The sequence below is a fragment of the Myxocyprinus asiaticus genome, chromosome 43, assembly GCF_019703515.2.
Source record: "Myxocyprinus asiaticus isolate MX2 ecotype Aquarium Trade chromosome 43, UBuf_Myxa_2, whole genome shotgun sequence".
In the NCBI taxonomy this organism is placed as follows: Eukaryota; Metazoa; Chordata; class Actinopteri; order Cypriniformes; family Catostomidae; genus Myxocyprinus; species Myxocyprinus asiaticus.
In genome coordinates, this window is record NC_059386.1 from 11,651,423 (window position 1) to 11,666,441 (window position 15,019).

The window sequence follows — 15,019 nt, forward strand, 5'->3', positions numbered from 1 at the left end:
TTCTATTTTGTTATCACTGTACAATACGATTCTATTCATTAACATTAGTAAATGCATTCCTATATTTACTGTGCAGTATCACATCGAGAATCAATGGGTTCATCCAAAAGCTGAAAAATATTGCTTTCAGAGGATTTATATGGAGTTTGGATGAAAATAAGGTGCGTATCAAACTGTTCTGAGACCAGTGAAGACAGACAGCACGCTGGAGGTTAAGTCATTCACTAAATAGGGAGCAAGGGGACATCCTATAACTTTCTATGCAGCTAAATGCATTCAATCCTAAAATCTGACCAAAAGTTCAGTTTCAGGCTGCAGATGATGTTTGAACCACTCAACATGTTTGGCAGACATGGGACAATGTTAACCAGTACATATATTCAGAATTTATAATGTTTAATTTTATTTTAACATGGTTGGATGATGCTGGACATTAGATTGAATACGATTTTTTTATTCAGCTTTACAGAAAACCAGCTGTAATGTCTGTAACGTCTCAAAAACACGAATCAACAATTCTGGAAACAAAAAATGTGATGAAAAAAAAAATCAGACTTTCTATAGCTTAGTGTTATTTAAAATATCACAACATAGCCTCATTGTCCACATATGTAGGACATTATTTTTTGGAAAACTATTTGCTCTAGAATTATTAATTTTAATTTTTTTTGCTTATTAGGTGCTACTAGTAACAAATCAAAAAGGGAAATGGAAAATGCACACAGCAGTAACGCGGGGGGTCTCAGGAGGTTAAAGGACATTTTTGTTTACTTTCATATGATTAACTATTTTGTACTGTACAGGGTCACCACTTGATGTCCAATCAAATGTAAAATCTGACCTAAAACTACTATGAAGTTTGATCCAACCAAGCCTTAAAGGTGCACTAATTTTTTCTTCATTAAAAAGTTTTACTCCTAAAGAAATGAATAGTAATTTTGAAACACATGTATACATTCATGAGCACTCACGTAAGATGAAGACTCTAGTCATATTTGTAACCTTATAAAAGCAGTTTTATTCTAAATGGAGAGGGTGCCCAAGTCAGCCTAAACCTGTTAGTTATGATTCCTGGGTTGTCATGAGAATTTAGTTCTGGGTTAGTTGCAAAAGAATAACCTAGCGATCTTTTTAGTACAGGACTCGTGTTAGGGTCTAATCTGGTTTGGAGGGATACCCCAAATCACCATAATGAATCTCACTATTTCAATCTATTACACGAAAGTAATGACAAATATAACCCACATACATGCCTGTAGGGACAGCATTAAACAAGCTGCTTATCCCCTTAATACATCGCACAATACGAGCCACTATGTGGCCCAAATCAGCATTTCATGATTGTTTTTGATCCGATCTGAGCACCTTTTCACCCCATTCCAAAGCCAGCTTCCTGCCTTTGTTTGGTACGAGTGGACCTTCAAGATTCCAGTCGCAGGAAACGACACCCACCCCTTTCGGTGCGCTAAACAACAGAACTATATTTCAAATGACATTTGTGACTCCTGTGCTGAACAGAAAAATGCGTCAGTAAAAATAAATGACATTTATACAATGAACTTCACAATTCCATCATGACTTTTGCAAATCCTGGCACATTCTTAAAGGAATAGTTCAGCCATTTGTTCTAACATTTACTTTTGTGTTCCGCTTAAGAAAGTAAGTCAGAGGGGTTTGAAACAACATAAAGGCGATGAAAGAAATTTCATTTTTGGGTTAACTATCCATTTATGACACCAAGGACTCCTAAGTTCAGTCTGGTTTAAAGCTGAGAGATGGAGCTCACTAGTGCTTTCTTTTCACAAAGGGTGTAGACGGCCTCCAGGTTGGGGTCGCTGTGCAGGGGGTGTGTATACATCCTGTGCTCGAATGCCTCCACCTTCTGAATGACCTTCTTTAAAACTGGATCCTTGATTCCCATGTCATCTACAGGATCCAGCAGTGGAACACCGTCTGAGAAACGCTTCTGCACCTCCTGGGAACCAGACACTAGAGTAATCGTCTGTGTTTATCTTTAAAACCGCTTGAACGATTGTAACGACTGTCATTCAACACCTTTCATTAAGATATAAACCACTAAGATAGTCAAGCAGGAAATAGAGTTAAGTGGCCACTCCTAGGGATTAGCATTCAGTACTATTTGCAGTATGCAAAATTAAACGTTTTAAACTGTAACACTACGCTACAGTGTTGTCAGAAGTCCTCGCTACATTGCATGTTTATTACAGCGAGTGTTGTCTGGTTATCTCATAAAATAAGGTAATTTTTAATCCAATTGTGTATAAAAATGTCGTAACAATCAAATTGATACTGTCGGTTCATTCACTACACTGGAAATATAAGAGATACATCTATTTATCACACTAAGTCATCCTGGTATTCGTGCATACAGAAAATGTGCAATACTGTGCACAGCATAAGCTACATACAAAAAACAGTATGATATGTATGGCAGTATGCCATTTCAAACAAAAACATTTTGTGTGTGCATGCATGTGTGCTGACCTGTATGGATTTAAGCATGCTCTGTCTGTTGTCATATGGTCGAAGGTCTTTAAGGATGTAAAGATGGACGGAGCTGATGGAAGTGACGAGATGCAACATCACAGGAACAACCTGATCAACAAACAAACAGATCTGATTGGAGGATCTTTATATAGCTGCACCTGCATAAAGAACTTCACATCATGGCTAGGGCTGAGCAATATAGCATAAAAAAAAAATGAAATTGATATATATATATATATATATATCGCAGTATTTATAGACTTGGTTTAAAAATACAGTAAACATCTTGTTAATCATTCTTAATTGATTCAAAATTACTTTAATAAATCTTGCATACTGTAAAATGTCTTAATTTCCAAGTTTTTCATTAAATGAACACAAGGCCACATCTTTTTTATTTATATTCACCAATAGAACAATAGATAGTATTAAACAGTTATATTTACACAGATATATTTTTACTAAAACACTTTAACATATGAAAAATGACATGCTGGGGGGCCTGGGTAGCTCAGTGGTAAAGACGCTGGCAACCACCCCTGGAGTTCGCGAGTTCGAATCCCAGGGCATGCTGAGTGACTCCAGCCATGTCTCCTAAGCAACCAAATTGGCCTGGTTGCTAGGGAAGGTAGAGTCACACAGGGTAACCTCCTCGTGATCGCTATAATGTGGTCCGCTCTCGGTGGGGCAGGTGGTGAGTTGTGCTTAGATGCTGCGGTGGATGGCGTGGGCCTCCACGTGCGCTATGTCGCGTGGTAACGCGCTCAACGAGCCACGTGATGTGCAGATTGACGGTCTCGGACGCGGAGGCAACTGAGATTCGTCCTCTGCCGGATTGAGGCGAGTTACTACGCCAGCACGAGGACCTAGAGCGCATTGGGAATTGGACATTCCAAATTGGGAGAAAAAGGGGAGAAAATCTTTTTTTTTTAAATTCATCGTAATGGACAGTGTGAACTGACTGAAGGACATAAATCAAAACATACCAACTCTAAATGCCGTTTTTGCTACTGAAACACTATCACAACAGCTTTGTCTAAAGGTTTTCAAATTCGTGAGTCACAAGACAAGGAAAAATTGTGAAACTATTGACAAAGTCTTTAACTGGTAGCACAATAAGGTTCCATTTGTTAATATTAGTTATTACACGGCTCTCTGGAATACTCTATTCTGATTGTTCAATGGCACTATCTAGCAGTCTGATATTTTTCTGTAACAACCACACAACCATGTATCAGACCGCTCATCCGGGTACTTCGAGCCATCTTTTCTGCTTCTCGTATTCACTCTGCGATATCTACAAGTAACCTAATAAAATAATTTAAACTCAAATCAATGTTTCATGTGCATTTATTTAGTCTTGTAATAAGATGCATAGTGAGCAGTTTGACATTCATTAATATCAAAATAAACACCAACAGAACTGCGACACAAACCGGAGGTGAATCTCGGCTGTTCAGCGATTTCTTTCTCAAATTACATCATTTCCATCGCAAATCATTATTTGATGTCCACGTATTTATTTATTTGGTTAGTAGCTGTGTAATAAGTGGTATAAATGTACAGTCAACTGGTTATCACAAAATAAACCTCTTCAGGGTGATACAAGAGCCCTCCGCTTTGTGTCCGGTTTATTGTGCGATAACCTTCGGCTGACTGTACATTATCCCTTAATGCATTAGGTATCATGAACTAACAATGAACAATATATATTTTTTACAGCATTTATTAATCTTTAAATGTTAGTTTATAAAAATACAATTGTTTATTGTTAGTTCATGTTACATTAACTACTGTTAACAAACACAAATTTGAATAATTAATAATAATCCCTTACATTTATATAGTGCTTTTCTAGGCACTCAAATCGCTTTACATAGTATAGGGGGAATCTCCTCAACCAAGGAGCTTAATTTAATGTGCAAATAAAAATGTGTAAAATCATAATTGTGATTTTACAATGTTGCTTAATTTAATATTGTCAGATGAAGGAGGGAGAGGAAGGAAAGGGAAAAACAAAAACGCAAACATATTGTGAATATTCAATACATTGCCCAGGCCTAAAGCACAGCAATAAACCACAGTGGGTCAATCCAGACACATTAGCCGCTTTCCACCATTGGGCCAGTGCGAGCCAGGGCTATCAACTGGCCAGCCAGAGCCAATAGCTTCGGACCTCGAGCTGCGAGACCAAAAATCGATCTGCGTTACCACCATCGGGCCAATAGGCCCGCAGCGTTGCCCTAAAACCCACCTTTAACATGCCGCCCTGGTGCCAACGTCACATGCCCTGCCCATTTCACAAGCTGAGGTATCATGTTATCTAGTTATTTAGAATGGAGTTTATATCATTTATAAACATTAACTAGCTAGCAAGATAAGTTAGCATTGATAACTCACTGACTGTAACTGCCATGGTGTCTCAAGTGGTCTCTCCACTAACAACAGGATAATGTCCCAGCACACTGTCCATGATCTCGAACCATGGAAAGTTCTTTCTTTGGGCACCTCTTTGTCCACTGTGCATTTTAACAGATATGTAGTCCACTGTACCCGCAAATTTTAATTTTCCCCGAACCTGTACAACGGAGCACTGGATACACAACCTGGCAAGTTCGGCAAAACTCCGCCTTTGACAATGACCTCGCCTTAATCCCCCATTGGCCTTGTTTGGCCCAAGGGTAATCGGCGGGCTAAAGGCCATTGGCCTTTGGCCTAGAGAAGTCACGATGAAGCCCCGGAAGTGACAGTGGGAACACAACTGGCCCTGGCACGTACTAGCACACCCTTATTTGGCCCGATAGTGGAGACGCGGCTATTGAGCAGGACTGCAGCAGACATAAAACAGTTTTAGGAGTCCACAGAGATGATGAAGCGATCGCAGGAGAAGCAATCTATCATTAGGAGTCTGCAATAGTGTGCAAGTGTGTGTTTATTACAGTGTTTTCACTAAAGAGTATTATTCACTGCTAGGTTAGAGTTGTTTGTTTACTGTGTGTTTAACTTGTGTTGTGTAAGTGCATGTTTATTACAGTGTTTTCACTAAAGAGTATCATTCACTGCTAGGTTAGAGTTGTTTGTTTACTGTTTGTATATCATTTTTGGTTGAACTCCGGAACTGCCAGTCAGCTGTGAACAAAGCTAACTTCATTCCAGCCTTCACCACACAGTCAGCCCTCAGCATCCTCGCACTGACAGAAATGTGGATATGCCCAGAGAATACAGCAACACCCTCTGCCCTCTCCAACAACTTCTTCCCTCACATCTCTAGGAAGGGGTGGGGGAACGGGTTTGCTCATTTCAAAACAACTGGACATTTTCACCACTATCCTCACTATGTAACAATAATCCATTTGAATTCCATGCTATTATTACAATGCAACCTACAAAAATCCATGTTTTTGTCATATATTGCCCCACAGGTCAGCTGGCTAACTTCCTCGAGGAACTGGATGTCCTGAAGGAGTTCCCCGAAGATGGCAGCCCACTTGTGGTTCTTGGTGATTTCAGCATACACCTAGATAAGCCCCTGGCTGCTAAACTTCATGCTCTTCTGGCCTCGTTCGACTTCGAAAGGCTATGCACTACCGCAAGGCACAGATCAGGCAGCCAGCTGGGCCTCATTTTTACATGTAACTGTACAACTAATAATGTTCTTTTCACACCTTTACATGTTTCTGATCACTACTTTGTTCAGTTTAACATGACACTTCCATCTAAACTACCACATACCTCTGGTTTCCTTTCGCCGTAACCTCCATTCTCTCTCACCCACCTGCTTTTCCACTGCCATCACTACCTCTCATCCCTCGCAAAATCTATTTTCCTCCCTGGATGCAAACACTGCTATAGACACTCTATGCTCCACTTTAACAACCTGTCTAGATAGCATCTGTCCTCTCTCCTCCAGGCCAGCACATATGCCACCACCCAACCCCTGGCTCTCTGACGTTCTTCGTGAACATCGGACTGACCTCAGGGGAGCTGAGAGGAGATGGAGGAAATCTAAAGATCCAGCAGAGCTGAGTAAGCACCAGTCTCTGCTCATTTTCTTTTCTGATAAACGACCTATTACCAGGACAAGAATCAACAACATCACAGACACATCACAGCCCATTTAGGACATTCAACACACTATTCTGCCCTACCCCTCCACCTCCTACCACCTCACTGACAGCAGATGTCTTCATCACTTTATTACTGATAAGGTTACAGCCATCAGCAGTACTTTCTTGACACCACACCCTCTCAAACACCCATCTCCTGTATGCAGTTCATCTCTCTCTCTCTCCATGTTCTCTTCTCTTTAAACTCCTCATTCCAACCACCCCACCACCTGCCCCCTTGATCCTATTCCTTCCCACCTTTTCCAAGCCATCTCTCCGTCCATCCTACCTGCACTCACACACATAATTAACATGTCTCTACTACATGTCTTACATGCACTTTCCCCACTGCATGTAAGCAGGCTTGAGTAACTCCACTGCTTAAAAAAACCTGTGCTTAACCCCACACAAGTAGAAAATTACAGATCAGTTTCTCTCCTCCCATTCAAGCGAAAACACTCAAAAGGGTAGTTTTCAATCAGATCTCTGCCTTTCCCCTCAAAGAACAAGCTGCTAGACAACAATCAGTCAGGCTTCAAAAGTGGACTTTCCACCAAGACTGCCCTGCCGCCTGTCACCACATCGCAGAGACAGATGAGAGCTGGATCCAGTTCATCTGTCTTTATCCTGCTGGACCTATCTGCAGTCTTTGACACAGTCAACCATCAGATCCTCCAATCCACCCTCTCTACTCTAGGAATCACAGGAACTGTGCTTGGCTGGTTTAAGTCCTATCTCTCAGGTAGGTCTTTCAAGGTAGCCTGGAGAGGTGGGGTGTCCAAGTCCAATCAGCTACTTACTGGGATACCTCAGGGCTCAGTGCTTGGCCCACTTCTATTCTCTATATACACAACATCTCTGGGACCCATCATTCAAGCACATGGGTTCTCTTACCACTGCTACACCAATGAAACACAGTTCTACATGTCTTTCCAGCCCGACAACCGCATGGTGACTGCTCAGATCTTGACCTGTTTGGCAGACATCTTGGCCTGGATGAAGGAACACCACCTTCAACTCAACCTACTGAAGAGCGAGCTCCTCGTCTTTCCAGCCAACCCTTATGTTGAGCACAACATCACTGTTCAACTGGGTTCATCTACAATAACACCATCCAAAATGGTCAGAAAACTATGGGTAACCATCGACAACCAACTATATTTAACCAACCACATCTAAACAGCCAGATCATGTAGGTTTGTGCTCTACAACATCAGGAAGATAAGACCCTTACTCTGAACATGCCACACAACTACTTGTTCAGTCGCTTGTCATATCTAGACTGGATTACTGTAATGCTCTCTTAGTCGGCTTTCCTGCATATGCAATTAGGCCTCTGTAAATTATCCAGAATGCAGCAGCACGTCTGGTCTTCAACAAACCCAAGGTAGCACAAGTTACACCCCTCCTTGTCTCTCTACACTTGCTGCACTTGCTCCAGTTTAACTTAAATCATTCCTGCAGAGCTATGTTCCCACCAGAAGGCTGTCTGCAAATGAGCGGTGCCTTGTCATACCAACACAAAGAGGAATCAGATCACTTTCCTGGACTTTCGGCTTCACCTGTACACCTTGTTGGTGGAACGACCTACCCAACTCCATTTGTGAAGCAGACTCCCTCGCTGTCTTCAAAAAATGGCTAAAGACACATCTTTTTCATGAGCACTGACCATACACTCATAAAAAATAAAAATCTTATTGCACTCTAATCTCTGTCTAAGATAGTACTTTTCTGATGCAATTGAAACTTTGTAATGCAGCACTTTTCGTGCTACTGTCTCCTTCAGATGAATAGCTTATGTTGTATCCTTCCTCATTTTGTAAGTTGCTTTGGATAAATCGTCTGCTAAATGAATAAATGTAAATATAAAATGTAGGAAGAAAAACGAGGAGGAACATCTGGAGCTCCAGCTAAATCGCTTAATGATTGGGGAAAGAGATCAGGAGAGGTGAAAGACAAAAACGCTGCCATCACAGCTGTATCAATGTGCTTTTGTGCTGTATGTGTGGCATGGAACACAAATTTCTCTACAGGAGATAAGGCTTGGAGAATGTCATATGTGCCAGTATTCCGAGCTTCAGCCAAATACAAACTGACTGAAATTCAGCTGGTGGAGCCAATGTTTTTCCATGTTCCACAGAAACCTTAAAGCGTCAAATTTGGATAAACCATAAGAGTATCCAAAATAAACATCATGCAGTAAAACCATGCAGTAAAACTGGCTTTCGTGAGTAAATAAATTGGCCGGTAACTTTATTAGGAACTGCAACATACATGGTTTAAATAATGCAAAAGTAAACAAAAATGTCTTTCAAATCACACATTGAAATGATTGATATAACCATGAGCTGCATAGGTCCAACATTGTGTAAGTGAAAATTAAATTTAATGTGATCTGGTTTGTTTTGTTTATGTTTTTTGAGGATGACAGGATGTCACGCACCCTGTCCATGTTGGTATCTGTCCAATTTGGAGAGCTTCTACCAAGTGACAGATGAATTTGCGGTCAAAATATTGCAGTTTCCACTTTCATGTGGACAAAAATGTTTTTGTTTTTTTATTTATATCAAAAATAAATAAAAATACTTTCATGGCCAGTAAGAAATATTTACGGCCAGTGATTTCTCTCAAATCACCCCCCAATGAAAGTTGTGGCAAAACTGTCTTACCTGCATCTCTCCCTTTTCTCCTGGGTCTGCTGGTTTGGCTGTCTCTGTGGCCGCATTCTTCAAACTGTCTTTACTGCAGTTGACCAGAACTTCCACCACATACAATGGATCAAGTTCACCAGTGTCAGCCTACAAGAACATAACATATTCAATCTATATTTTAGTTGTGTACTTTATTAAGTGAAATTGTGGTGTAATGATAACATCAGGAGTAAAGTAGGCACAAAAAGGAGAAAAAAAAACAAAACAAAAAAAAACAGCATCCAGCAATACCTTGACATTTGATTTCTTTGAGAAACTGACGACTACTCCCCAACCAAAATCCAGATCATCTTTTTTCACCTGGGAAGAAAAACGAAAAGACCAGAGAGTGAATTTTAGTTGATGTACTGGGACCTGGAATTTTAGAAAGTGCCTGGGTTTAACCAAACTACTAAACCAACCTGGGCTGTGATGACTACCCAGTAGTAGTCATTTTAGTGTAATGGCCATTTCAAGTTTTAGAGTTGTTGGGAGTGTTTTATTTTTTGTTTGTTTGTTTTTTTACACATTCAGTGTTTTTAATCAAAAACCACTTCATACTAACTAAACATTCAACAACAAACCTTTTTGACACAGTGAACACAGATATCTGACAGCTACATTTACTGTGGAGTCTGTAGAAGCATTAAACCCATAACAACATAAGCATATAATTAAATATCATGAAATATATCATAACATTTCATTTCCTGGGGGATTTCTGTCACTTTAAGGGACATTTCTGCCCTGAGCCATGGTTCATTTCTGACCCTGGACTACACCTTTCAACAACTGTTGGTAGCTTTATCTAGATGAAACATGAGCTGTATTTGCATGTACAGAAAGAGACAAGGTTAATTTACCCTAACCAGTCTGCCGGGCTGCATGAAAGGAAGGCAGTATCTGGGTTTGTGGACATAATCCTCGATCTCTTTGCCTAGTTTGGCCAGCTGCTGGCGGATCTTGTAGTAGGTCACCACTCTCTCTTCATTAGGGATTTGAATGGCATTGTACTCCTCCTCCAGCTTTTTCATCTCTGGATGAAACACAAACCAGAAAATAAGAAAAACATGGGAGAGAGAAACATGCCAAAAAGATCCCAAAGCTACATGATTCTGTGTAACAAATGACCAAATAAAGCCTATTTTAAAGGGACAGTTCAATGAGTGTATTATGTTCAGTTAACAAGCTATGTGAGAACCAATGGCATTTGGTGTTAAACTAGGTGCCCTGATGCAACAAATTTAAAATGCACAAATGAGATTGATAGGATTTCGGGTATATGTTGTATATGGATCCCATTCATGATGGCGCCGTGGATGGCTGCCACAGTGTGGAGCTCCTCAGTTCTTTTGTTGTTTTTGTTTGTTTGTCCTGTGTTTAGTAATCTTTTTCCAGTCAGTTTTAACAGAGACGAACTACTGAACATTCGACAGCATGTACCAGACAATCTTTTCACGGTTTTCGAATATTCAGATGTTTTGCTAGACATTTTAGTTGGAGGCAAAGCTCTGCTGTTCAAGAGACGCAGGCGAGGGAGACGAGCCGGTGCGCTGGTCAAACTCCGTCGGCACGGATTTCGAACAGCGCTGCCGAGAATTCACTTAGCGAATCTCCGCTCTCTTCCAAACAAAACGGACGAACTACATCTCCTCACCCGCACAAACAAGGACTTTTCAACCTCTGCTACCTTGTGCTTCACAGAAACCTGGCTGAGTGAAGCCATTCCGGACAGCGCAATACATCTGCCGGGCTTCCAGCTGTTCAGAGCGGATCGCATCGCGGAATTAACGAGGAAAACGAGAGGTGGTGGAACATGCTTTTATATCAATGAAAGTTGGTGTACAGATGTAACAACGTTAAAGAGGATGTGCTGTCCTAATTTGGAAGCGCTCTTTATTAACTGTAAGCCTTTCTACTTTCTACTTTCTACTAGGGAGTTTTCCTTGTTTATTCTGGTGAGTGTGTATATTATGCCAAACGCGTATTTGAATGCGGCGCTGCAACAGCAGTCTGATCAAATCACAGACATGGAACAACAATACCCGGACTCAGTTATTATTATTCTTGGCGATTTTAACAAAGCAAATCTCACATGTGAACTGCCCAAATACAAACAGCACATCACATTCCCCACCAGAGACAGGAACATACTGGATCATTGTTACACAACAATAAAGGATGCATATCGCTCTGTCCCTAGAGCAGATTTGGGACTCTCTGATCACTGTCTGGTTCATTTTCTTCCAACCTACAGGCAGAAATTAATATCAACCAAGCCAGTGGTAAGGACTGTAAAGAGATGGACCAATGAAGCAGAGCGGGAGCCACAAGCCTGCTTCGATTGCACAGATTGGAGTGTTTTTGAGGCTGCAGCCACAGACCTGGATGAGCTCACAGATACTGTTACAACATATATCAGTTTCTTGAGGATATGTGCATTCCTACTAGGACTTATTTAAAGTTCAACAATGACAAACCGTGGTTTACAGCAGAGCTCAGGCAGCTTCGTCAGGCCAAAGAGGATGCTTACAGGGGTGGGGATAAAGTCTTGTACAATCAGGCCAGGAACACACTGAACACGGAAATCAGAGTGGCTAAAGGAAGATAATCTGAGAAGCTGAAAAACAAGTTTTCAGCTAATGACCCTGCATCAGTGTGGAGTGGCATGAAACAACTCACAAATTACAGGACTCCTACCCCCAACCCTGTTGAACCAACAACTGGCTGACGACCTGAATGTGTTCTACTGCAGATTTGAAAGGCCCAATCTCACTCCCCACACCCACTCTGACCTTCACTTCACACAAACACCAACACCTCCTGCAACCCCCCTCCTCCCCCCTCCTGCTACTCAACCTGCACTTAAGATCTGTGAAGATGATGTGAGCCGCGTCTTTCGGAAAAAAAAGACGAGGAAGGCTTCAGGCCCAGATGGCGTCTCACCAGCGTGTCTTCGATCATGTGCCAACTAGCTGGCCCCCATCTTCACACAGATCTTCAACAGATCACTGGAGCAGTGTGAAGTCCCATGCTGCTTCAAATGCTCAATCATTATTCCTGTCCCAAAGAAACCAAAAATCACAGGACTTAATGACTACAGACCTGTCGCCCTGATGTCTGTGGTCATGAAATAATTTGAGAGACTGGTGTTGGCCCACCTGAAGAACATCACTGGACACTTTCTAGATCCTCTTCAATTAACTTGGAGCAAACAGGTCTGTGGATGATGCAGTCAGCATGGGATTTCATCATATCCTGCAACATCTGGACAGACCAGGGACATATGCAAGGATCCTTTTTGTGGAATTCAGTTCAGCTTTCAACACCATCATCCCAGCTATACTCCAGAATAAATCACACCAACTCTCTGTTCCCATGTCTATCTGTCAGTGGATTACCAGCTTTCTGACGGACAGGCAGCAACTTGTGAGACAGGGGAAACTCACTTCTAGCACCTGTACAATCAGCACTGGTACCCCCCAGGGATGTGTGCCCTCCCCACTACTCTTCTCCCTCTACACCAGTGACTGCATCGCCAAGGACCCCTCTGTCAAGCTCCTGAAGTTTGCAGAAGACACCACTGTCATCGGCCTCATCCAAGATGATAATGAGTCTGCAAACAGAAGGAAGGTTGAACAGCTGGCTGTCTGGTACAGTCAAAACAACCTTGAGCTGAACACGCTCAAAACGGTGGAGATCATTGTGGACTTTAGGAGGAACCCACCCAACACTGACCCGCTCACCATTCTAAACAGCACTGTGGCAGCAGTGGAGTCATTCAGGTTCCTGGGCACTACCATCTCACAGGACCTGAAATGGGAGACCCACATTGACTCCACTGTGAAAAAGGCCCAGCAGAGGTTGTACTTCCTTCGCCAGCTGAGGAAATTCAATCTGCCACAGGCGCTGCTGATACAGTTTTACTCATCAGTCATTGAGTCTGTCCTCTGCATTTCAATAACTGTCTGGTTTGGTTCAGCTATGAAATCAGACATCAGAAGACTACAAAGGACAGTTCAGACTGCTGAGTGGATTATTGGTTGCCCCCTGCCCCCCCTACAAGAACTATACACTTCCAGAGTGAGGAAAAAGGCTGGAAAAAAAAAAATCACTCTGGACCCCACAGTTTCTTCCCTCAGGCTATCCATCTCATGAACAGTTAAATTGCCCCACTGAGCAATAACTATGTGCAATACACAGTTTAGTCTTTCTTATATTTATCCAACACATCCAACCTCTTCTGCCATTTCATCCCTCTGAAAAAAAACTAAAAACATTTGCACTGTACATAACAGATTTGTATTTGCACTGTACATAACAGATTGTATTAGATTTGCACTACCCATGTGTATGTGTGTATGTATGTATGTGTATAATTCATTTTATTTTTTATTTTGTATTATTATATATGTCTTGCTGCTGTTTTTGTATTGTTGTACACTGGAAGCTCCTGTCACCAAGACAAATTCCTTGTATGTGTAAGCATACTTTGCAATAAAGCTCATTCTGATTCTGATTCTGATATGGAATGTAGCACACAAGTCATGTGGTTTAGGTTTATGGTCCTTTGCTTTCCTTGTATTGAAAAGAGAACTGTGAACGTGCTTCAAAATGTCTCCTTTCGTGTTCCACAGAAGAAAGTAAGTCATATGTGTTTGGAATGCCATGATGGTGAGCAAAAATCATTTTTGGGTTAAACAACTTCCTTTAACTAAACAAAAACAGTTCCAGTTCTTACTCTCCAGGACGCCTGGAACGGCTCTGTAGTGCTGGAACTGGTAGAAGGATTTCTCCAGCATGTACTATGGGTTGATCTCCACCACACGCAGCAGATTTAACACCATGTTGTAGGTCAGATGGAAAGCACTGTTCAGAGGATCAGCAGAACCCTAACCATACAAAGAAAAGAATCAAGAATAAAAGGTGCCACTAAAAACAACAACAAAAACAAAAAAACTGAGTATATGGCAGGAATCAAACATAATTAACTGACACCCATTTCTTCAGAAAGGCAGAACAGCATTCCCACTCTTTTTAAGGCACAATATTCCAGGACTTTTCCAGGACATTTTATGTGCCCATCGGGTGTTATATTTATGTCCGTTTTTTACTTTTGAAGCAAAAACTTACAAGAAGTCACGATGTACATTGTGGTTATTAGATGGCTGTTTTTTCTGAGTTCCGTATTCAACAGTTTAATTAAATTTATTTTCAAAAAGGGTGTCTTATCAAACAAATCATTTTTATTAATTAAAATTTTCATCATAACATTGCATTATGTTTTGTCAAATGAAGTGCTTTTATACAAAATCCTTACAGCACAATCTGAAACACTGGAGATATTTTTGTCAAATGAAATGCTGCACAACAGAACATCTAAAATGTTAAATGTAGCTTTAACACATTATTATTATCAAATTACCCTAAACATTACTGTTTTACATTACTGCATGCTTCAGAGCGCTATAATGGGCAATAATATATGAACACAGGGAAGAAGGATATTTAAATAATTTTCATTTTTATAGACCGATATAAGAACACAGTTTTCAAAAGCACAATTTACCTAATTAAACTTTTAAAACACTTTTTTATTTTTTTTTTAATGAAAAATGGCACCCTGAGATTTCTGATAACATTTTTGAGTGATGACAAACAAATAGTTGAATCTAGTAGTTTTCAATCAATTCACTGAAATATACAATTTGAACC

At 40.9% G+C, this 15,019-nt stretch overlaps 1 protein-coding gene across 1 annotated transcript in view; it reads right to left on the reverse strand.

The window, feature by feature from the left end:
* The window catches only part of LOC127433495 (exosome RNA helicase MTR4-like), a 63,680-nt gene that overhangs the window by 24,352 nt on the left and 24,309 nt on the right, over positions 1–15,019 (reverse strand). Inside the window, 6 exon segments of the mRNA XM_051685451.1 lie at positions 1,787–1,975; positions 2,506–2,616; positions 9,284–9,412; positions 9,557–9,625; positions 10,168–10,340; positions 14,046–14,196. Coding sequence (XP_051541411.1) covers positions 1,787–1,975; positions 2,506–2,616; positions 9,284–9,412; positions 9,557–9,625; positions 10,168–10,340; positions 14,046–14,196 — 822 coding nt within the window.